The following is a 25,749-nucleotide window of genomic DNA, read 5'->3' as shown; positions in this document are numbered from 1 at the left end:
CCCGCCCCACCTGGTTATCTCCTAATCATAGCTCGGTTCCCACCTAAGATGACGTTGTCCTTGGATATACTTCCCTGACAACCTACCACCATCCCACCCGCCAGAAGGGGTTAGGGGCCTTGCTATATGCTTACGTGAATACCTGCGCCCGCCACCTCTATCACGGCGCCCTCGTATTACCCGATGGGTTGTCTTTTCCAAAAAAACTCCGGACCATGTCTGTCTCATTCACATCCCCACTCCCAGCTCCTGTACGAGTGTTCGATACACACTGGGTGCTGACTAACCATTTGCTGCATTCATGCCTACATGGTCTGTCCTTGTAGAATCATAGCTATTCATGTTCCCATTTTTTTCCCCCTAAAATCATCTTCATTTAGAGGAATGACTGGTATGAAAGTGGAAAAATATCCCAGACGGCACAGAGAACATTATCGAGAACATTTCGGAGGTTTTCACAAATTAAAATCTAAATATATATGTGTGTGTGTATATATTTATATATATAGCTATTTTCTATATTCCCAACTGTTTATCAAAAACAAAAAAAGCCCAAACAAGCCCAGACTTTACCACTGAAGTATAAATAATAAAACAGTATCAGAAGCTTAAGACCTTGATATTAGCAAATTTTTCACCCCATCTTCTTCTAAACCAGTAACCTTTTTTTTTAATAATTTTTATTGAGCTTTAAGTGAACGTTTACAAATCAAGTCAGTCTGTCACATATAAGCTTATATACACCTTACTCCATACTCCCACTTACTCTCCCCCTAATGAGTCAGCCCTTCCAGTCTCTCCTTTCATGACAATTTTGCCAGTTTCTAACCCTCTCTACCCGCCTATCTCCCCTCCAGACAGGAGATGCCAACACAGTCTCAAGTGTCCACCGGATACAAGTAGCTCACTCTTCATCAGCATCTCTCTCCTACCCATTGTCCAGTCCCTTCCGTGTCTGATGAGCTGCCTTCAGGAATGGTTCCTGTCCTGACCGCCGGGATTCTTCTAGTCTCAGTCAGACCATTAAGTCTGGTCTCTTATGAGAATTTGGGATCTGCATCGCACTGATCTCCTGCTCCCTCAGGGGTTCTGTGTTGTGCTCCCTGTCAGGCAGTCATCGGTTGTGGCCGGGCACCATCTAGTTCTGGTCTCAGGATGATGTAAGTCTCTGGTTCATGTGGCCCTTTCTGTCTCTTGGGCTCAGAGTTATCGTGTGACCTCCGTGTTCTTCATTCTCCTTTGCTTCAGGTGGGTTGAGACCAATTGATGCATCTTAGGTGGCCGCTTGTTAGCATTTAAGACCCCAGACGCCACATTTCAAAGTGGGATGCAGAATGTTTTCATAAGAGAATTATTTTGCCAATTGACTTAGAAGTCCCCTTAAGCCATAGTCCCCAAACCCCTGCCCTTGCTCCGCTAACCGTTGAAGCATTCATTTTATCCCGGAAACTTCTTTGCTTTTGGTCCAGTCCAATTGAGCTGACCTTCTGTGTATTGAGTATTGTCCTTCCCTTCACCTAAAGTAGTTCTTATCTACTAACTAATCAGTAAATGACCCTCTCCCACCCTCCCTCCCTCCCCTCCTCGTAACCAAAAAAGTATGTGTGCTTCTCAGCTTATACTATTTCTCAAGATCTTATAATAGTGGTCTTATACAATATTTGTCCTTTTGCATCTGACTAATTTCGCTCAGCGTAATGCCTTCCAGGTTCCTCCATGTTATGAAATGTTTCAGAGATTCCTCACTGTTCTTTATCGATGCGTAGTATTCCACTGTGTGAATATACCATAATTTATTTAACCATTCATCCGTTGATGGACACCTTGGTTGCTTCCAGCTTTTTGCTGTTGTAAACAGAGCTGCAGTAAACATGGGTGTGCATATATCTGTTCGTGTGAAGGCTCTTATTTCTCTAGGGTATATTCCGAGGAGTGGGATTTCTGGGTTGTATGGTAGTTCTATCTCTAACTTTTTAAGAAAACGCCACATAGATTTCCAAAGTGGTTGTACCATTTTACATTCCCACCAGCAGTGTATAAGAGTTCCAATCTCTCCGCAGCCTCTCCATCATTTATTATTTTGTGTTTTTTGGATTAATGACAGCCTTGTTGGAGTGAGATGGAATCTCATCGTAGTTTTAATTCCCATTTCTCTAATGGCTAATGATCGAGAGCATTTTCTCATGTATCTGTTAGCTGCCTGAATATCTTCTTTAATGAAGTGTGTGCTCATATCCTTTGCCCACTTCTTGATTGGGTTGTTTGTCCTTTTGCGGTTGAGTTTTAACAGAATCATATAGATTTTACAGATCAGGCGCTGGTTGGAGATGTCATAGCTGAAAATTCTTTCCCAATCTGTAGGTGGTCTTTTTACTCTTTTGGTGAAGTCTTTAGATGAGCATAGGTGTTTGATTTTTAGGAGCTCCCAGTTATCTGAAACAAGTAACTTTTAATATTGTATTACAATCTTATGATGTTGTTGTTGTTGGGTGCCATCGAGTCGGTTCCGACTCATAGTGACCCTATGCACAACAGAACGAAGCACTGCCCGGTCCTGAGCCATCCTTACAATCGTTTTATGCTTGAGGTCATTATTGCAGCCACTGTATCAATCCACCTCATTGAGGGTCTTCCTCTTTTCTGCTGACCCTGTACTGGGCCAAGCATGATGTCCTTCTCCAGGGACTGATCCATCCTGACAACATGTTCAAAGTATGTAAGATGCAGTCTCGCCATCCTTCCCTCTAAGGAGCATTCTGGCCGCATTTCTTCCAAGGCAGATTTGTTCATTCTTTTCGCAGTCCATGGTATATTCAATATTCTTCGCCAACACCACAATCCAAAGGCGTCAATTCTTCTTTGGTCCTGCTTATTCACTGTCCAGCTTTCACATGCATATGATGTGGTTAAAAATACTATGGCTTGGGTCAGGTGCACCATAGTCTTCAAGGTGACATCTTTGCTCTTCAACACTTTAAAAAGGCCCTTTGCAGCAGATTTACCCAATGCAATGCGTCTTTTGATTTCTTAACTGCTGCTTCCATGGCTGTTGATTGTGGATCCAAGTAAAATGAAATCCTTGACAACTTCAATCTTTTCTCCATTTATCAAGATGTTGCTCATTGGTCCAGTTGTGAGGATTTTTGTTTTCTTTATGTTGAGGTGCAATCCATACTGACGACTGTGGTCTTTGATCTTCATTAGTAAGTGCTTCAAGTCCTCTTCACTTTCAGCAAGCAAGGTTGTGTCATTTGCATAACACAGGTTGTTAATGAATCTTCCTCCAATCCTGATGCCCAGTTCTTCTTCAGAGAGTCCAGCTTCTCAGATTATTTGCTCAGCATACAGATTGAACAGGTATGGTGAAAGACTACAACCCTGACACACACCTTTCCTGATTTTAAACCAATCAGTATCCCCTTGTTCTGTCTGAACAACTGCCTCTTGATCTATGTAAAGGTTCCTCATGAGCACAATTAAGTGTTCTGGAATTCCCATTCTTCCCAATGTTACCCATAGTTTGTTATGATCCACACAGTCGAATGCCTTTGCATAGTCAATAAAACACAGGTAAAGATCCTTCTGGTATTCTCTGCTTTCAGCCAGGATCCATCTGACATCAGCAATGATATTCCTGGTTCCATGTCCTCTTCTGAAACCGGCCGGAATTTCTGGCAGTTCCCTGTCGATTTACTGCTGCAGCCGTCTTTGAATGATCTTCAGCAAAATTTTGCTTGCGTGGGATATTAGTGATATTGTTCTATAATTTCCACATTTGGTTGGATCACCTTTCTCGGGAATAGGCATAAATATGGATCTCTTCCAGTCAGCTGGCCAGGAAGCTGTCTTCCATATTTCTTGGCATAGATGAGTGAGCACCTCCAGTGCTGTATCCGTTTGTTGAAACATCTCAATTGATATTCTATCAATTTCGGAGCCTTGTTTTTCGCCAATGCCTTCAGAGCAGCTTGGAATTCTTCCTTCAGTGCCATCGGTTCCTGATCATATGCCACCTCTTGAAATGGTTGAACATCGACTAATTCTTTTTGGTATAAGGATTCTGTGTATTCCCTCCAACTTCTTTTGATGCTTCCTGTATTGTTTAATATTGAATCCATGGAATCCTTCACTATTGCAACTTGAGGCTTGAATTTTTTCTTCAGTTCTTTCAGCTTGAGAAATGCCGAGTGTGTTCTTCTCTTTTGGTTTTCCATCTCCAGCTTTTTGCACGTCATTATAATACTTTGTCTTCTTGAGATGCCCTTTGAAATCTTCTGTTCAGTTCTTTTACTTCATCAATTCTTCCTTTTGCTTTAGCTGCTCGACATTCGAGAGCAAGTTTCAGAGTCTCCTCTGACATCCATCTTGGTTTTTTCTTTCTTTTCAATGACCTCTTGCTTTCTTCATGGATGATGTCCTTGATGTCATTCCACAACTCGTCTGGTCTTCGGTCACTAGTGTTCAATGCATCAAATCTGTTCTTCAGATGGTCTCTAAATTCAGGTGGGATATACTCAAGGTCATATTTTGGCTCTTGTGGACTTGCTCTAATTTTCTTCGGTTTCAGCTTCAACTTCCATATGACCAACTGATAGTCTGTTCCACAGTCAGCCCCTGGCTTTGTTCTGACTGATGATATTGAGCTTTTCCATCGTCTCTTTCTACAGATGTAGTCAATTTGATTTCTGTGTGTTCCATCTGGCGAGGTCCATGTGTATAGTCACTGCTTATGCTGGCAAAAGGAGGTATTTGTAATGAAGAAGACATTGGTCTTGCAAAATTCTGTCATTCAATCTTTGGCATTGTTTCTATCACCAAGGCCATATTTTCCAACTACTATGATATATAACCTTAATTAAGTATTGGTGGTTCAAATCTATTAACTCTTAAGAGAGTTACTGGTGGTAAGACATTGTTTAACTTTGCAGTTAAATTAGCATATCTCTAAAACTGATATGACAATCGGTAGCCTTACAATTTTTTTTTTATTGATTTCATCGCCTGAAGATGGATAGAAATGATTACCAATTTTTATTACAGTGAAATTTTGTAAGAGACTGAGGGTGCTATTATGATGTAAAATTATTTGTGTTATAAAAGAAAACTGATATTTTCCTGAACCTTTTGATTTTCAGTGAATGCAAACCTTATTTTAAATTTCAGGCCTGTATTATTATTATTTATTATTAAGACTAAAGAATAAAAAGAATTAGGCCATGGAATATGAAAATGAGAAATACATAGTAAGATGAACTGTTATAAAGACAGAGACTACTTCCCAGAAAATATTACCATGATGGGAAAAACCCAATAACACTAACCTACATTTAAGTTAATATTTTTTAAAAATCGGCTTTTTATAGCATTTATAAACTAATGTTGAGGAATATCTTGTAAAATATCATTTCATGGCCCTCCTTGATAGAGATGCATTTTTTATATAGGTAACATTGTTTTCCTACCAATTTAATTAAACCTGGTTGCAAGTAAGAAATAAACACATTATGTCAAATATTCAGTAATCATTTTCCAAAGATTGCACTACTTCACAAGGGAAACTCAAGTGGTAGAGCATTCAGGTCTTTGGCCAGTGGAGCTATAGGTGTCAATGAGATGACAGCTACATCTGTCTTAGAGTGGCCACCGCTGATAAACCACAGGGAAAGTCACAGGAACTACCATGCAGCACAAAGTGATAAAGAGAGTGATGTGCCCAGACACAACTTTCCTGATGGCGTCGGTTTAAGCATGGTCTGTATAAATTCTTTAGCAAGTTATACTTCCTACATTTAACATCCTTCCCATGTTCAGTTGGACACCAGAGGGTACGGGGTGTTCAGATCAAATTCCTTGCTATGAGTGAGGACGGGCGGAAGGGGTGAACAGTGAGCACTGCCGTGGAAGCAGATGGAACGGCAGATGGGGCTGCAGATCAGGTTGGCCTGATCCATGTAGAACAACTTCACTACTCGGCGAGATGCAGCTCAAAGCTCACAAAAACATTATAAAGTCTGTCTCTTTAGTTAGTACTTGCTTTTTTTTTCCTCCAAAAAAAAATGTTTAACATTTTAAACTTTGCTAATTTAAAGCTGAGGTACCTGTGTGTTCAAACTCTTTAACTGAAAGGTCTTTTATACATTTTTGGAACAGATGGTAGAGAAGAGCAGTTGCCCACTGGAATAAAATGTATACTGACCAGTTGTCCAAAACTGTAAAATTAATTACCTTCCTTCATTGATGAGCTCGATAAATGCAAGTCCTGCATTCTTCTGAATTGAGTTTTGCCACTCCTAGAGAAAGAAAGCAAACCAAGGGTAAGAAACATGAGCATGCAGATGAAGGGACATCTGTTCAAGGGGCATGCTGATGTTGTTAATAACTTCCACATGGTTTTATCTCAAAATCCCTTTATAAGATTTTGTAACCAATGTTATTTTGTTGGCAAAAAAATTAAGTAGCCCTTTAATCACATAGTTCAGAAGATGTCTTTGGATTCCCAGGAGATTTGGGGCTTGCTGCAGACAGAGATGAGAAGCGAGGTCCCAGGTACTGCAAGCTCTACGCACAAAGCTTCCTTCCAGAAGAGACCAAAGGCCTGGCCAAATGGGACTACACAAGGAGTAGGAATATTTGCAATACAAGAGTTTAGTCCCTAAACATCAGGATTTTTCACTGAGATTTTAAAATCAAAGTTAAGAATATAAACTATTTAGATCAATTTGGAAATGAAATGTTTTTTTTTTTTTGTACATTCCAAATGACTGAAAGTTACATAGAAGAAATGTTACACATAAATTGTTTTTAAATTTGTAAAAAGAAAAAAAAATACTATTGAGATTACATCCCAAGGTAACAGAACTTTGTTTCTTCTTTGGATTAGAACGTGTTTCGTGAGTCTGGCAGCTGTGCAGTGTCACCGCGATGGACATGAGTGACTGTAATGTGGTGATGCAGAAAAGGAACACACACTGCTTATGTTGTACGTCTCCTGTGCCACATTCCGAACACGCTTTAACCTTATTTTTTTCTTGTTGGCTTATTCTAGTGATTTTAACTCTTCGGTTTTTTAGCGTAGCTGGTAAATAGCAGTTTTTTGGATTGAAAATGATATCCCTTTCAATAGTTCTATAAATAAACACTCTCCTGACACATCTTTAAAATCTCCTTTGGCCACTCACGTCACTCGTCTGGAGATCGCTGCAATGACCTTCCTAAGAGATAAAGTGCTGAGCTAAGTGCTGGACTCACACAGGTGGTCACTGCCCTGCCCACAAATTCACCTTCACAAAAAACACAGTCTCCATGTGAATGCCTCACTGAAGTCCTGATCTCATCCCCTTTTAAGGCTTTGCACACCTGCTGGGAAGAATGCATCCCGGAAAGTTGGTATTTGGATGTGTAGATACCCTCTGTTCTAAGTAACTGTGCAAAGAATCATAGAACAAACCATGAATTTACACACATATACCCAGGAGAGAGCATCAACAACAAAGAAAAGGGTTATGGGGGGCCTGGGAACAGCGATAAACTCATAAAGGGCTATATGATTTAATTTTTCAGCAAAGTCATTGGGTACTAGCTATCATAATCTTTAAAATTTATCCAAATGACAATACTGCTATTCCATTGTATGGTGTTTATTTGAACTTTTTTTAAAAGTTTTATTCAAACTTTTTTTTGGTTTATTTAAACTTTGAAACCCATTCTGTTAAAAACAATTACAGGGAACTCTGACTACATTTTAACAAAATCACTACCATCTTCTTAGATATTATGTACATTCCCATTGCATATCCTAAATTTATCGAAAACCAAGACCCCTGAATAAGTCCACATTTCTCAATATCTGACATTTATTGTCATATTAACTTAAGGAAAAGAACAGATTCTTATATAATAGGAACCCTCTTACTCTGAAGAATAGATTCTTACACTACAACTTCCTAAACATGATTTTCAATAATATATTTCACAAGGTACTTCTTCAGGCATTACGTATGCATCCCATATTACACCATGCTTGAAAGATCACAGGGTCAAATATTTTTAAAACCCTCTTCAGATAAAACCAGAAATATCTGTGAGCTGGACTCAGCCCATGAGATGCTAAGCTGCAACCTGTGGTAGAAGAAGAGTAGAAGTGAATCCAAGCTAAGTACATTACAGGGTAAAGGACAAAGGAGCCAAGGGATGTGTAGGGGCAAAAGGCTTCATTCAAGAAATTAATTTTTTAGCTTTTCGTGCCGATAATGCTCCCACAAACATGGTGAATGTTCCTAAAAGCTGTGGGAATTTCTGAAAGAAGTGTGGTAAGCACCAACTCCACAGAGTGACACACACTAGAAGAACAAAGGTTCTCTATATGCCATGGGAAGGAGGTGTTACGACAGGAAGCAGAGTGGATTTGGTGGGCAGACTAAGCCAGTTTTCCAGAGGAAAGCTGAAACTACAAAGAAGATTGCGTTGAGGCTTGAATGCACTGAGCCTGACTGTAGATCTAAGAGAATGCTGGCAATGAAGAGATGCAAGCATTTTGAACCGGGAGGAGATAAGAAGAGAAAGGGCCAAGTGACCCAGTTCTAAGTTTCATTTTGTTTTATTATCAAGACAATAAAATCTTTTTTATTTCTCTTTTTTTATTGTGCTTTAAGTGAAAGTTTACAGCTCAAGTTAGTTCCTCTTGCAAAAACTTATACACACGTTGTTACGTGACCCTAGTTGCTCTCCCTACAATATGACAACACACACACTTTCTCTCTACCTTGTATTTCCCATGTCCATTCCACCAGCTCCTGTCTCCCTCTGCTTTCTCATCTCACCTCTGGACATGAGCTGCCCACATAGTCTCATGTGTCTACTTGCACTAAGAAGCACACTCCTCACCAGTATCATTTTATGTCTTATAGTCCAGTCTAATTTTTGTCTGAAGAGTTGGCTTCGAGAAGGTTTTAGTTTGGAGCTAACAAAAAGTCCGGGGGCCATGCCTGAGGTTCCTCTAGTCTCAGTCAGACCATTAAGTCTGGTCTTTTTACTAGAATTTGAAGTCTGCATCCCACTTTTCTCCTGTTCCATCAAGGATTCTCTGTTGTGTTCCCTGTCAGGGCAGTCATTGGTGGTAGCCAGGCATCATCTAGTTCTTCAGGTCTCAGACTGACGGAGTCTCTGGTTTATGTGGCCCTTTCTGTCTCTTGGGTTCTTATTTTCCTTGTGTCTTTGGTGTTCCTCATTCTCCTTTGCTCCAGGTGGGTTGAGACCAACTGATGCATCTTAGATGGCCACTAGCTTTTAAGACCCCAGGCGCCACTCACCAAAGTGGGGTGCAGAACGTTTTCTTAATGCATTTTGTTATGCCAATTGACCTAGATGTGCCCTGAAACTATGGTCCCCAGACCCCTACCCCTGCTACTCTGGCCTTCAAAGTGTTCGATTGTATTCAGGAAACTTCTTAGCTTTTGGTTTAGTTCAGGTGTGCTGACTTCCCCTGTATTGTGTGTTGACTTTCCCTTCACCTGAAATAATGTTATCAAGACAATAAAATCTTGAGGTTATGTTAAGAAATCCACCAATCCTGATGCTGTGTTCTTCTTCATATAGTACAGCTTCTCGGAATATTTGCTCAGCATACAGACAGAATAAGTATGGTGAAAGGATACTTATACTTTCCTGATTTTAAACCATGCACTATCCCCTTGTTCTGTTTGTATGCACAGGTTCCTCATGAGCACAATTAAGTGCCCTGGAATTTACATTCTTCATAATGTCAACCATAATTTGTTATGATCCACATAGCTGAATACCTTTGCATAGTCAATAAAACACAAGCAAACATTTTTTAGTATTCCCTGCTTTCAGGCACAATCCATCTGACATCAGCAATGGTATCTCTCAATCAAGTTCTTTTCTGAATCCAGCTTGAATGTCTGCCAATTCTCTTCGAAGTACAGCTGCAACTGCCTTTGAAATTATCTTCAGCAAAATTTTACTTGTGTGTTGTCTTGGTTATTTAGTGCTGCTGTAATGGAAATACCACAAGGGATGGCTTCAACAGAATTCTATTTTCTCATAGCCTAGGAGGCTAGAAGTCCAAATCCAGGGTGTCAGCTCCAGGGGAAGTCTTTCTCTGTCTGTTGGCTCTGGAGGAAGGTCTCTGTCATCAATCTTCCCCTGGTCAAGCAGCTTCTGAGGTGCAGGGACCCTGGGTCCAAAAGATATGCTCTGCTCCAGTGCTGCTTTCTTGGTGGTATGAGGTCCCCATGTCTCTCTGCCTGGTTCTCTCTTTTATATCTCAAAAGAGATTGGCTTAAGACACTATCTAATCTTGTAGCTCTCATCCATATAACTGCTGCTAATCCATCTCATTAAGATCATAGTGACAGGATTTACAACACATAGGAAAATCACATCAGATGACAAAATAGTAGACAATCATACAATACTGGGAATCATGACCTAGCCAAACTGACAGATGTCTTGGGGGAACACAGTTCAATCCATGACATGCATGATATTAATTATATTACTCAACTGGATCACCTTCTTTGGAATGGTCAAAATATGGATATTTTCCAGTCAGTTGGCCAGGTACCTGTCTTCCAAATTTCTTGATATAGACGAGCGAGCACCTCCAGTGCTGCATCTGTTTGTTGAAACATCTCAATTGCTATTCCGTCAACTCCTAGAGCCTTGATTTTTGTCATTGACTTTAGTGCAGCTTGGACTTCTTCCTTCAATACCACCAGTTTTTGTTCATATGCTACCTCCTGAAATGGTTGAGTGTTGACCAATTTTTTTTTGGTACAGTGACTTTATGTATTCCTTCCACCTTTTGATGCTTCCTGCATTGTTCAATATTTTGCCCATAGAATCTTTCAGTATTGCAACTTGAAGCTTGAATTTTTTCTTCAGTTTTTTTCAGATTGAGAATTGCTGATAATGTTCCTCCCTGTTGGTTTTCTATCTCAGGTCTTTGTACATTTCATTTTAATACTTTTCTTTGTCTTCTTGGGCTGCCCTTAGAAATCTTCTTTTCAGTTCTTTTATTTCCTCATTTCTTCAATTTATTTTAGCTACTCTACATTCAAGAGCAAGTTTCAGAGTCTCTTCTGACATCCATTTTGGTCTTTTCTTTCTTTCCTATTTTTCATGACTTTTTGCTTTCTTCATGTATGATGTCAACCCACAACTCGTCTGGTTTTCAGTCATTAGTGTTCAGTGCATCAAATCTATTCTTGAGATGGTTCGTAAATTCAGGTAGTATCAAGGACATATTTTAGTTTTTGTGGACTTGTTTTGATTTTCTTCAGCTTTAACCTAAACTTGAATATGAGCAATTGATGGTCTGTTCTGCAGTCAGCTCCTGACCTTGTTCTGACTGATGATATTGAGTTTTCCATCCTCTCTTTTCACAGATGTAGTCGATTCGACTTCTGTGTTTTCCAGTCAATTTGATTTCTGTGTTTTCCATCTGGTAAGGTCCACATATATAGTTGCCATTTACGTTGTTGGAAAAGGTATTTGCAATGAGTAAGTTATTGGTCTTGCAAAATTCTGATCATGCAATCTACAGTGTCTTTTCTATCACCAAGGCCATATTATCCAACTACTGATCCTTCGATTCCAACTTTCATATTCCAATCACCAGTAATTATTATTGCATCTTGAATGCATGTTTAATCAATTTCAGAATGCAGAAATTGGTAAAAAAATATTCAATTTTCTCATCTTTACCATTAGAGATGGGTGTGTAAATTTAAATAATAGTCCTATTAACTGATCTTCCTTGTAGGTATATGGATATTATACTATCACTGCAGCGTTGTACTTCAGGATAGATCTTGAAATGTTCTTTTTGATGATGACTGCAATGCCATTCCTCTTCAATTTGTCATTTCTGGCAGAGTAGACCATATAATTTTCTGATTCAAAATGGCCATCACTGATCCACTTCAGCTCACTAATGTTTAGGAAATTGATCTTTATGTGTTCCATTTCACAATCTTGTTTGCTAAAAGTGAAAAGGACTTAAAGCATTTACTGATGAAAATCAAAGACTACAGCCTTCAGTATGGATTACGCCTCAACATAAAGAAAACAAAAATCCTCTCAACTGAGCCAATAAGCAGCATCATGATAAATGGATAAAATATTGAAGTTGTGAAGGCTTTCATTTTACTTGGATCCACAATCAATATCCATGGAAATAGCAGTCAAGGAATCAAATTACGTGCTGCATTGGGCAAATCTGCACGAAAAGATCTCTTTAAAGTGTTGAAAAGCAAAGAGGACTAAAGTTGTGCCTGACAGTTTGAGGACCATGGTACGAGACATAAGTCATGGTACTTTCAATCGCACCGTATGCATGAGAAAGCAGACCAAAGAAGAACTGGTGCCTTTGAATTATGGTGTTGGTAAGAATATTGAATATACCAAAGACTGCAAAAAGAATGAAAAAAATCTGTCTTGGAGGAAGTATAGCCTGAGTTGTCCTTGGAAGCAAGGATGGCAAGGCTTTGTTGCACATACTTTGGACAGGTTATCAGGAGGGACCTGTTCCTGGAGAAGAACATCATTCTTGGTAATGTAGAGGGTCATCAAAAAAGAGGAAGACCCTGGATGAGATGGACTGACAAGTGGCTGCAAGAATGGGCTCAAATACAGCAACGATTGTGAAGATGACACAGGACCAGGCAGCGTTTCATTCTGCTGTATATAGGGTTGTTATGAGTCGGAATTGACTTGATGGCGCCTAACAACATGTTCAGAAAAGAAGCAGAAAAAATTATTGTTTTAAAAGTGTGATGTGATGAAAGACTAAGAGGTTGTTTTACTGGCCTTCCCAGAAGAGAGTTTCAGGGCTTAAACTAGTATTTCAAGGAAGGAAAAGGAAAATAAGAGATATTACAAGAAAGAGATGCCAGGGTTGAATGAGAATGTGGATTGAAGGCCTAAAATAGAAGAGTGGAATCAAGTAGTAGTGGAATGATGGGGAGAATGGCAATATCAATATCAACATGTTGAAGAAGAAGGGTGCACATTTGGTGAAAGTAATAAACAATGTTACCTTCCATTTACCTTTGCTGGATTTAGAGTAGCAACAGAATCTCAAAACTGAATGTGGAATTTGGAATTATTTACGTAGGAACAGTGATTCAGCCACAAAATTAGGCAAAAGACTCCAAAGAAGAATAAACAGAAAGAGGATCAAATGACCTAGGCTGAATCTCAGGAGGCATTCAAATTTTTAAGATTAGAGAAAAGAAGCAGTTAAAAGGAACAGAAAAAGATCTACCAATATTTAAGAACAGAAATAGGATATTACAGCATTGTTCAAAAGCAAATAAGCCACTTATATGCATTGGCTCTGGAAAACAAATAAGCATAAGATGTTTTAATCACTAATACTATTTTCAAAGTCATTATGTGGAGTCTTGCTGGCAACCTGACATGAAAGACAGGCACAAACCAAAAATAAAAAAGGGAACCTGGAAAATGAGACACAATGACACAACAACAACAACAACATCAAAGAATTAATCTGTAGTTGTATAGTTGAGATATGCAAAGATTTTGCAGCCTTTAAAAATAAAGGTACAGAATGCTATATAAAAATCTAATGTGGAATTTGGAATTACTGAGAAAGCTGAAGACATCTCTGAGACTACAGAAAAAATGATAAAAAAAAAGATATAGAAAACAAAAGAGATAAGAAAATTGGAGGATCTTCTCAGAAAGAGAAAAACCCATTTAATATGAATTTTAGAGACAGTGAATAAGATATATAAAAGGGAGGGAATTATTAAGGAAATAAAAAAGGTTTTTCCGGGAATGAAATATATGACTTAAGACCTGCAGTAAGGCATACCATCATAAAATGTTAGAGCACTGGCGTTAATGATTAAATTATGTCCCCAAAAATGTGTTGGAATACTATCTGTGGATATAATCCCATTTGGGAATAGAGTTTTTGTTACGCTAATGAGGTCACAGCAGCATAACCAATCACTTTTGAGATGTAAAAGTCCAGTTTAGGCATAGAAGGAAGCAAGCACAGATGGGAAGACAGATTTCACATGGAGATGCCCAAGGAATCAAGGGAGAGAAGCTGAAGGGAGACTAGGAACTTCCTCCAGAGCTGACAGAGAGAGAGCCTTCTCCTGGAGCCAGAGCCCTGAATTTGGACATCGAGCCTCCTCAAGTGTTAGAAAATAAATTTTTGTTTGTTAATGGCACCCACTTGTGGTATTTCAGTTACAGTAGCACCAAGAAACCAAGACAACTGATGTTAAGGAAAAGGCTAACCGAAAGAAAAAAAGAAAAAGTTCATACAAAGAATCGGGAAACAGGATGACACTGGATTTCTCAATAGCAACACTGGAAGACAGAAGACAAGAAAAACATGCCTCCAAAATTATGAGGGCCATAATACTCAGTACACAATATCCAGTCAGACTATCAAACATGAGGACAGAATAATCACATTTTCAGACACTGTCATGGACCGAATTGTGTCCCCCCAAAATATGTGTCACCTTAGGCCATGATCCCCAGTACTGTGTGACTGTCCACCATTTTGTGATCTGATGTGATTATCCTATGTGTTATAAATCCTAACCTCTATGATGTTAATGAGGCAGAATTAGAGGCAGTTATGTCAATGAGGCAGGACTTAATCTACAGAATTAGGTTTTATCTTGAGTCAATATCTTTTGAGATATAAAGGGGAGAAGTGACCAGAGGGGAGAGGGACCTCCTGCCACCAAGAAAGTCACACCAGGAGTTACTGCATCCTTTGGACCCAGGGTCCCTGTGCTGAGAAGCTCCTCGACCAGGGGAAGATTGATGACAAAGACCTTCTCCCAGAGCTAACAGAGAGAGAAAGCCTTCCCTGGAGCTGTCGTCCTGAATTCAGACTCCTAGCCTTCTAGACTGTGAGAGAATAAGTTTCCGTTTGTTACAGTGATCCACTTGTGGTGTTTCTGTTGTAGCACACTAGATAGAGCACTAGATAACTAAGACAGACATGCATAAAAAGTTAACGTCTCATTCACTCTTTCAAGAACCTTTCAATGGTGTGATTTGCCAAATCGAGGGATTACATCAATCAGGAGAGACAAGGCCGTAACAGCCCCCAAATCTCAGGGGCTTAAAATCAAAGGTTTATTCCTTGTATAAGCTCCATGTCCATTGCCAGTTGTCCCTGTGTTCTGCCCTGTATCATCATCAACCTCACCCTGGCTGATGCATCACCAATTCTTGCAGCTTCTGCCCAGAAGGACATGTGTCAGCTCTGCTTACACCTCACTGGCCAAAGACTGCGTGGCCAAGCCTCAACCCCCTGCAGCAGGGAAGTGCAAGCCCACCATGTGTTCAAAGGCAAGAAAAACTACACACATGTGAAAAACTTTAAACATCATCACAGAGAGGAAATAAAAAAAGAGGGAGATATGACATCTAGGAAACAGGGCATCTGACACGAGAGAGGCAAAGAAAATTCTCCAAAGAATGGTGAATGGAAACACTAAGACAACAGTTAAGATGCAGGCTGAGAGAGCACCTAATACACTCTATACAGAGAGTAGGTTTTTATCTCTCTTGGAAAGCTCTGGGGAAAAATACTGATAGACATATAGAAAATTAGTCAAAAAACAAATAGCAAAGACACCATTGTAAATTCCAGGAGAAAACAGTGGTTTATGAAAGAAAATGGTGCATAGTTCAGCTATGTCTGATATTACAAGGAATACTGATATAATCCAAAATACTGATATAACTATAGTGTGAAAATACGGACAACAGTAGAGATATTTCCCCCTTTCAAATAGAGGTTGTTCGTAGCGGTGCAAGAGTGGGGTGCTATAGTAAAGATGATAATGCATAAGAGTGAGAAATCAAGAACATTCCTTCAGCAATAATACTATTTAGAAAATATACATTAGTAACAGAGGAATCAGGAGGGACCAGTCCCTGGAGAAGGACATCATGCTTGATAAAGTAGAGGGGCAGCGGAAAAGAGGACGACTCTCAGTGAGATGAACTGACACATTATCTGCAACAACGGACTCAAAAGTAACAATAATTAAGAGGATGGTGCAGGACTGGGCAGCGTTTCCTTCTGTTGGACATAGGGTCACTGTGAGTTGGAACCCACCTGACGGCACCTAACTGCAACAGAGGAAACAGCTAAAAGAGCTGAAAGCGTTTCCCTCAGCAGAGAGGGTCAAAGGGGTGAAGTAGGGGGTCTACTATTTTCTTGTAGTTGTTGTTGCTTTTGTTGTTATAAGCTGTTACAGCAAATATTTTATTATTTTTAACAATAAGCTTTATTTAGAATAGTCTTAGATTGACAGAATTATTGTGAAGATAGCACAGGAAGTTCTGGTATATCCTACACATGCGGTTTCCCCTATTACTAACATCTTCTGGTACGGTATGGTATATTTGTTACAATTAGTAAACCAATCTCAATGGTATTATTAATTAAAGCCCCATTTTTTTCAGATTTCCTCAGTTTTATTGTAATGTACTTTTTCTGTTTCAGGGTCCCCTATATCACACTTGATGGCCATGTCTCCATAGGCTTCTCTTTGTTTGAGTACTTTCTCAAACTTTGTTTTTGATGACCTTGACAGTTCTAAGGATTACAGGTTTCGACACTAATTTTTTATTGAAAAAAAAAAATTAGAACATCATACAAGATAGTTATGCTGTAAAACAGAACGTCATAGAAGATGGCCCCACTGTAAAACATGCCTGTAGTAATCAACTTCTCTTCTATGCCCCTCTTCTTCCAAAAGTAAAGTAATGTGAAAATAAAGTAATCTGTGCCTTTTTCAATATTACCTTACTTTTAGAAGGGTGTGGAGAATTGGCAATCACTGAGGATGTTTACGGAAAAGCCTAATATGCTTTAAGGAAAAAGTTGGCAGCAATGTGATGACGGAAAGAATAGATGGTAGAAAAGGATAAAGAACTAGCTAGGAGAAGTGGGGCTGATGAATCAACAAGAGTTTCTGAAACAATCCGGGTCCTGTCTTGCCAGCCTAGAGGAATTTAGTTGTAAAGAAGTGATGTGCATATATTCCTCCAAATTGTTCAGTTATTTAAATTTCCTTATGCTCATTTGTAACACAGCATTTTTTGACATCATAATTATATCACAATTTACATCCTAAATAATAAAGTATCCACATCTCTAAAACAAGGGTATCCCTAAGGTTCTTATCAGTTCTGAAATGGCATTTCACTCCCATGAATAGTGTTTTTTAAGACTGAAAGAGTTAACTAACGTATAATGTATAAAAATGTGAATAACAAATTAGGTTAGACAATGATTATATTATTTAACACTGAGGCACATTTTTCTTAGTTTTGAAAAGTATTTCTTCCTTAAATGCCCATCACTGTGTAATTGCCTGCAGAAGTTTCAGAGGACTAAGGCATCAAAAGGTGAAACACACACAGCAAAGTAATAAGAAAAGGAGATGCACAGAGAAGGAAGTACTTCTTGTGGTTGAGAGAGAAGAAACGGGACATAGCTGAGCAAAAAAACCAAACAAAAACCACTGCCATCGAGTTGATTCCAACTCATAAAGACCCTATAGCTGAGCAGGGAACAGGAAATTTTAATTTATGTTGTAGCACTCTAACAGTTTTTTCTGACACACAGACATAGAGCGATTTCTCAACAGTGAAGGGAAAGATACATTTCAAAATCTTATCTTACAAGTCATTGCAGAAAGTCTTCTGCCATATACACACACATACACTCACTTAGTCCACCACTGAAGATAAAGTGAGAAACCCTAAGCAGCATTGCAATGAAAAGGTGTGAATTACCCGTAGGTATCAAATTTTTATCTTCCTGGCGAAACGCATGTAACTTTGGGATGGAATGCCTGTGGAGAGCTGCCAAGTCTTCAGACAGTTGTGTCACAATTTTTAGCTATTATACATGGATGCATAAAATTTCCTCAAGATGAAGAACTTTTCCAGGGAACTGGATCTCATGCTAAGGACCCTTTGAAACTAAACACTTTGAAGACAAATAGGTTCCAGAAGGATGACAATGAAATCCCTATGTTCTCTTCACAATCACTATATGGTATAGATGATCTAGGAGAAATCTCAGACCCAGGACACAATTTTTTTTACCCCCAAAGGCAGCAGCAGTTTCTCCTCATCTACGTCAGCGCCACACACATTTCTCATTCCCCTTTCTTTGTATACAGTGAGATAGAACACTGCAATGTCCTGAGAGAGTCCAGTCATCTTGAAATTTTTTTTCTCATGTTGCTGTTGCTTCCCCCTTTTTAAAATAATTTTTATTGTGCTTTAAGTGAAAGTTTACAAATCAAGTCAGTCTGTCACATATAAGCTTATATACACCTTACTACAAACTCCCATTTAATCTCCCCCTAATGAGTCAGCCCCCTCCCTCCTTCCAGTCTCTCCTTTCATGACAATTTTGCCAGTTTCTAACCCTCTCTACCCTCCCATCTCTCCTCCAGACAGGAGATGCCAACACAGTCTCAAGTGTCCACCTGATACAATTAGCTCACTCTTGATCAGCATCTCTCTCCAACCCACTGTCCAGTTCCTTCCATGTCTGGTGAGTTGTCTTTGGGAATGGTTCCTGTCCTGGGACAACAGAAGGTTTGGGGACCATGACTGCCGGGATTCTTCTAGTCTCAGTCAGACCATTAAGTCTGGTCTTTTTATGAGAATCTGGGGTCTGCATCCCACTGTTCTCCTGCTCCCTCAGGGGTTCTCTGTTGTGCTCCCTGTCAGGGCAGTCATTGGTTGTGCCCGGGCACCATCTAGTTCTTCTGGTCTCGGGATGATGTAAGTCTCTAGTTCATGTGGCCCTTTCTGTCTCTTGGACTCATAATTATCGTTTGACCTTGGTGTTCTTCATTCTCCTTTGCTTCAGGTGGGTTGAGACCAATTGATGCATCTTAGATGGCCGCTTGTTAGCATTTAAGACCCCAGATGCCACACTTCAAAGTAGGATGCAGAAAGTTTTCATAATAGAATTTATTTTGCCAATTGACTTACAAGTCCCCTTAAGCCATAGTCCCCAAACCCCCGCCCTTGCTCCGCTGACATTTGAAGCATTCAGTTTATCCCGGAAACTCTTTGCTTTTGGTCCAGACCAGTTAAGCTGATCTTCCCTGTATTGAGTATTGTCCTTCCCTTCATCAAAAGTAGTTCTTATCTACTAACTAATCAGTAAATAACCCTCTCCCACCCTCCCTCCCACCCATAACCACAAAAGTATGTGTTCTTCTCAGTTTATACTATTTCTCAAGATCTTAAAATAGTGGACTTATAGAATATTTGTCCTTTTGCATCTGACTAATTTCACTCAGCATAATGCCTTCCAGGTTCCTCCATGTTATGAAACGTTTCACAGATTCGTCACTGTTCCTTATCGAAGCGTAGTATTCCATTGTGTGACTATACCATAATTCATTTAACCATTCATCCGTTGATGGACACCTTGGTTGCTTCCAGCTTTTTGCTATTGTAAACAGTGCTGCAATAAACATGGGTGTGCATATATCTGTTCGTGTAAAGGCTCTTATTTCTCTAGGGTATATTCCAAGGAGTGGGATTTCTGGGTTGTATGGTAGTTCTATTTCTAACTTTTTAAGAAAACACCAGATAGATTTCCAAAGTGGTTGTACCATTTGACATTCCCACCAGCAGGGTATAAGAGTTCCAATCTCTCTGCAGCCTCTGCAACATTTATTATTTTGTGTTTTTTGGATTAATGACAGCCTTGATGGAGTGAGATGGAATCTCATTGTAGTTTTAATTTGCATTTCTCTAATGGCTAATAATCGAGAGCATTTTCTCATGTGTCTGTTAGCTGCCTGAATATCTTCTTTAGTGAAGTGCTTGTTCATATCCTTTGCCCACTTTTTGATTGGGTTATTTGTCTTTTTGTGGTTCAGTTTTAACAGAATCATTTAGATTTTAGAGATCAGGCGCTGGTCTGAGATGTCATAGCTGAAAATGCTTTCCCAATCTGTAGGTGGTCTTTTTACTCTTTTGGTGAAGTCTTTAGATGAGCATAGGGGTTTGATTTTTAGGAGCTCCCAGTTATCTGGTTTCTCGTCATCATTTTTAGTAATGTTTTGTATTCCGTTTACGCCTTGTATTAGGTCTCCTAACGTTGTCCCTATTTTTTCTTCCATGATCTTTATTGTTTTAGTCTTTATGTTTAGGTCTTTGATCCACTTGGAGTTAGTTTTTGTGCGGTATGGTGTGAGGTATGGGTCCTGTTTCATTTTTTTTGCAAATGCATATCCAGTTATGCCAGCACCATTTGTTAAAAAGACTATCTTTTCCCCAGTTAACTGACAGTGGGTCTTTGTCAAATATCAGCTGCTCATATGTGGATGGATTTATATCTGCGTTCTCAGTTCTGTTCCACTGGTCTATGTGCCTGTTTTTGTACCAGTACCAGGCTGTTTTGACTATTGTGGCTGTATAATATGTTCTAAAATCAGGCAGAGTGAGGCTTCCCACTTTCTTCTTCTTTTTCTTTGATGCCTTTACTTATCCGGGACTTCTTTCCCTTCCATATGAAGTTGGTGATTTGTTTCTCCATCACATTAAAAAATGTCATTGGAATTTGGATTGGAAGTGCATTGTATGTATAGATGGCTTTTGGTAGAACAGACATTTTTACTATGTTAAGTCTTCCTATCCATGAGCAAGGTATGTTTTTCCACTTATGTAGGTCCCTTTTAGTTTCTTGCACTAGTACTTTGTAGTTTTCTTTGTATAGGTCTTTTACATCTTTGGTAAGATTTATTCCTAAGTATTTTATCTTCTTGGGGGCTACTGTGAATGGTATTGATTTGGTGATTTCCTCTTTGATGTTCTTTTTGTTGATGTAGAGGAATCCAAGTGATTTTTGGATGTTTATCTTATAACCTGAGACTCTGCCGAACTCTTCTATTAGTTTCAGTAGTTTTCTGGAGGATTCCTTAGGGTTTTCTGTGTATAAGATCATGTCATCTGCAAATAGAGATAATTTTACTTCTTCCTTGCCAATCCGAATGCCCTTTATTTCTTTGTCTAGCCTAATTGCTCTGGCTAGGACCTCTAACACAATGTTGAATAAGAGCCGTGATAAAGGGCATCCTTGTCTGGTTCCCATTCCAAGGGAAATGCTTTCAGGCTCTCTCCATTTAGAATGATGTTGGCTGTTGGCTTTGTACAGATGCCCTTTATTATGTTGAGGAATTTTCCTTCAATTCCTATTTTGCTGAGAGTTTTTATCATGAATGGGTGTTGGACTTTGTCAAATGCCTTTTCTGCATCAATTGATAAGATCATGTGGTTTTTGTCTTTTGCTTTATTTGTATGGTGGATTACATTAATGGTTTTTCTAATATTAAACCAACCTTGCATACCTGGTATAAATCCCACTTGGTTGTGGTGGATTATTTTTTTGATATGTTGTTGAATTCTATTGGCTAGAATTTTGTTGAGGAGTTTTGCATCTATGTTCATGAAGGATATAGGTCTGTAATTTTCTTTTTTTGTGGTGTCTTTACCTGGTTTTGGTATCAGGGATATGGTGGTTTCATAGACTGACTTTGGTAGTATTCCATCATTTTCTATGCTTTGAAATACCTTTAGTATTAGTGGTGTTAACTCCTCTCTGAAAGTTTGGTAGAACTCTGCAGTGAAGCCATCCGGGCCAGGGCTTTTTTTTTGTTCGGAGTTTTTTGATTACCTTTTCAATCTCTTTTTTTGTTATGGGTCTATTTAGTTGTTCTGCTTCTGATTGTGTTAGTTTATGTAGGTAGTGTTTTTCTAGGAATTCATCCATTTCTTCTAGGTTTGCAAATTAGTTAGAGTACAATTTTTCGTAATCATCTGATATGATTCTTTTAATTTCAGTTGGGTCTGTTGTGATATGGCCCATCTTGTTTCTTATCCAGGTTATTTGTTTCCTTTCCTGTATTTCTTTAGTCGGTCTGGCCAATGGTTTATCAATTTTGTTAATTTTTTCAAAGAACCAGCTTTTGGCTTTGTTAATTCTTTCAATTGTTTTTCTGTTCTCTAATTCATTTAGTTCAGTTCTAATTTTTATTATTTGTTTTCTTCTGGTGCCTGATGGATTCTTTTGTTGCTTGCTTTCTATTTGTTCAAGTTATAGGGACAGTTCTCTGATTTTGGCTCTTTCTTCTTTGTATATGTGTGCATTTATTGATATAAATTGGCCTCTGAGCACTGCTTTTGCTGTGTCCCAGAGGTTTTGATAGGAAGTGTTTTCATTCTCATTGCATTCTATGAATTTCTTTATTCCACCCTTAATGTCTTCTATAACCCAGTCTTTTTTTCAGCAGGGTATTGTTCAGTTTCCAAGTATTTGATTTCTTTTCCCTGATTTTTCTGTTATTGATTTCCACTTTTATTGCCTTGTGGTCTGAGAAGATGCTTTGTAATATTTCGATGTTTTGGATTCTGCAAAGGTTTATTTTATGACCTAATATGTGATCTATTCTAGAGAATGTTCCATGTGCACTAGAAAAAAAAAGTTATTTTGCAGCTGTTGGGTGGAGTGTTCTGTAAAAGTCTATGAGGTCAAGTTGGTTGATTGTAGCAATTAGGTCTTCCATGTCTCTATTGAGCTTCTTCCTGGAAGTCCTATCCTTCTCCGAAAGTGTTGTGTTGAAGTCTCCTACTATAATTGTGGAGGTGTCTATCTCACTTTTCAGTTCTGTTAAAGTTTGTTTTATGTATCTTGCAGCCCTGTCATTGGGTGCATAAATATTTAATATGGTTATATCTTCCTGGTCAATTGTCCCTTTAATCATAATGTAGTGTCCTTTATCCTTTGTGGTGGATTTAACTTTAAAGTCTATTTTGTCAGAAATTAATATTGCTACTCCTCTTTTTTGATTGTTGTTTGCTTATTTTTTTCCATCCTTTGAGTTTTAGTTTGTTTGTGTCTCTAAGTCTAAGGTGCATCTCTTGTAGGCAGCATATAGACGGATCATGTTTCTTTATCCAGTCTGAGACTCTCTGTCTCTTTATTGGTGCAGTTAGTCCATTTACATTCAGCATCATTATAGATAACTATGTGTTTAGTGCTGTCATTTTGATGCCTTCTTTTGTGTGTTGTTGACAATTGCATTTTTCCACTTACTTTTTTGTGCTGAGAGGTTTTTCTTTGTAAATTGTGTGTTCCTCATTTTCATAGTAGTTGAATTTATGTTTGCTGAGTCATTATGTTTTTCTTTATTTTGAGTTAGGAATTGTTAGACTTCTTTGTGGTTACCTTAATATTTACCCCTATTTTTCTAAGTAAAAACCTAACTTTTATCGCCCTATATCACCTTGTTTTCCTCTCCATATGGCAGTTCTATGCCTCCTGTATTTAGTCCCTCTTTTTGATTATTGTGACCTTTTACATAATGAGTTCAATGATTACCTGTTTTGAGCATTTTTTTCTTTTTAAAATTAGTCTTAATTTGTCTTTGTGATTTCCCTATTTGAGTTGATATCAGGATGTTCTGTTCTGTGGCCTTGTGTTGTGTTGGTATCTGATATTATTGATTTTCTGACTAAACAATTTCCTTTAGTATTTCTTGTAGCTTTGGTTTGGTTTTTGCAAATTCTCTAAGCTTGTGTTCATCTGTAAATGTTTTAATTTCACCTTCATATTTGAGAGAGAGTTTTGCTGGATATATGATCCTTGGCTGGCAGTTTTTCTCCTTCAGTGCTCTATATATGTCATCCCATTGCCTTCTTGACTGCACGGTTTCTGCTGAATAGTCTGAACTTATTCTTATTGATCCTCCTTTGTAGGAGACCTTTCTTTTATCCCTGGCTGCTTTTAAAATTTTCTCTTTATCTTTGGTTTTGGCAAGTTTAATGATAATATGTCTTGGTGATCTTCTTTTTGGATCAGTCTTATATGGGGTTTGATGAGCATCTTTGATAGATATCCTTTCACCTTTCACGATGTCAGGGATGTTTTCTGCCAACAGATCTTCAACTATTCTCTCTGTATTTTCTGTTATCCCTCCTTGTTCTGGAACTCCAATCAGACACAAGTTATTCCTTCTTGATAGAGTCCCACATGATTCTTAGGGTTTCTTCATTTTTTGAAATTCTTTTATCTGATTTTTTTCAACTATATTGGTGTCAATTGCCTTATCCTCCACCTCCCCCCTCTGCATTCTAATTGCTCGATTCTGCTCCTCTGACTTCCTATTGAGTTGTCTAATTCTGTAATTTTACTGTTAATCTTTTGGATTTCTGAATGCTGTCTCTCTATGGATTCTTGCAGCTTATTAATTTTTCAACTAAGTTCTTGAATAATCTTTTTGATTTCTTCAAGAGCTTTATCAGTGTGTTCCTTGGCTTTTTCTGTAGATTGCCTTATTTCATTTATGAGGTCATCCCTGATGTCTTGAAGCATTCTGTAAATTAGTTTTTTATATTCTGCATCTGGTAATTCCCGGATGGTATATTCATTTGGGAAAAAATTTGATTCTTTAATTTGGGGAGTTGTGGAAGCAATCGTGGTCTGCTTCTTTATATGGTTTGATATCGACTCATGTCTCCGAGCCATCTATAAGATATGGTAATGATTTATTTTTTATTTGCTCACTGAGTCTTATCTTGTTTTGTTTTCTTTCAATACACGTAGATGGGCTACTAGATTGCGCCGTCTTGATCATTGAAGCCTTGGAATCACTCATGTCCTGTTACTAGGTGGTTTGGACTGTTACCAGATATATAAGCCTAAGAGTCCATTTACTATTCTTGAGTAGAATCTGATTTTGGGTCACCAGGTGTGTGGTGTAGCCTGTCACCTATTCACTTAGAGGAGTAGTGGTGATAGCTGTGTGCACCAGATTCTAGTAGCAGCAGGGGGTCACACTCCAGGAGGGGCAGGATGCTGACAGACTTCCCCCAATTGCCAGTGAGGTAGGTGTGTCTCTATTCCTAAAGCACTTTGGTGGGTGGGCTCTGCAGCTGTACCTTAGGCACCCAGTGCATGTACCTCTATAGATTGGTAGATGTCGCTATCCTCAGACCCTTATGGCAGGAGGCTAGGTGGTTTGGGTGGAGCTTCAGCCCTCAGTTCCCTGTTGTGGGTCAGTGAGGGCTGTGTTTAATAGGTAGAGATACCAGACCCGGGAAACTTGTCTTTCCAGTAATCCGCTAAAACGGTTACAGTCAGATCACTATCAGAATTGCCTTTGCATTATAATAGCCACCTTATTCCCTGTAGGGATGAAAGCCCAAGACTGTGGATCTCATATGCTTGGCTGGAGCTGGTTCTGTATTTTTAGTCCAATTTTGGGAAGTCAGGAAAGGATTTTTGGTCCCTGGTTTTTTGTAGCTGCTTCTCTCAGGTCAGGAGAATGGGTTAGGAAAAGACAAAAAAAAGAACAAAACCCGCAGAGCACTTCACTCTCTGGCCCAGGAAATTCCAATGTTAATGAAGCCACCTGTTAAGGGGAGGGCAGGGATCAGATAGATATGAGAGAGTAGCACCCAGGAATATAGACAAAGTTACTTATCTTGCTTGGTGAGGGCTGTTTTATCTGAGATTCCTGAGGGGTGTGTAGCCTGTGCATAAGTCGGCTGGGTCAAGATTGCCCCCGAGGGTCAGGCCCGCATTCTGTGCTTGTGCTGTCTCAGAAGCCGTGGTCAGTTCCTCCACTCCCAGGCCAAAGTCCAGCGACAAGGTTCCCCGGCTGGGACGCCGCA

At 39.0% G+C, this 25,749-nt stretch overlaps 1 protein-coding gene and 1 pseudogene across 7 annotated transcripts in view; one reads left to right on the top strand and one right to left on the bottom strand.

The window, feature by feature from the left end:
• Positions 1–25,749, bottom strand: part of NBEA (neurobeachin) — an 892,011-nt gene that overhangs the window by 415,188 nt on the left and 451,074 nt on the right. For all 7 annotated transcript variants that reach the window (XM_049853455.1, XM_049853457.1, XM_049853456.1 and 4 more), the window contains one exon: positions 6,226–6,290. In XM_049853455.1, the coding sequence (XP_049709412.1) occupies positions 6,226–6,290 (65 nt within the window). The remainder of the gene's footprint in view (positions 1–6,225; positions 6,291–25,749) is intronic.
• Positions 8,264–8,583, top strand: LOC126058364 (60S ribosomal protein L36a-like; annotated as a pseudogene).

Source organism: Elephas maximus, chromosome 14 (assembly GCF_024166365.1).
Source record: "Elephas maximus indicus isolate mEleMax1 chromosome 14, mEleMax1 primary haplotype, whole genome shotgun sequence".
NCBI lineage: Eukaryota > Metazoa > Chordata > Mammalia > Proboscidea > Elephantidae > Elephas > Elephas maximus.
Note: the sequence above shows the minus strand (reverse complement) of the source record. Positions and strands in the feature narration are given on the sequence as shown.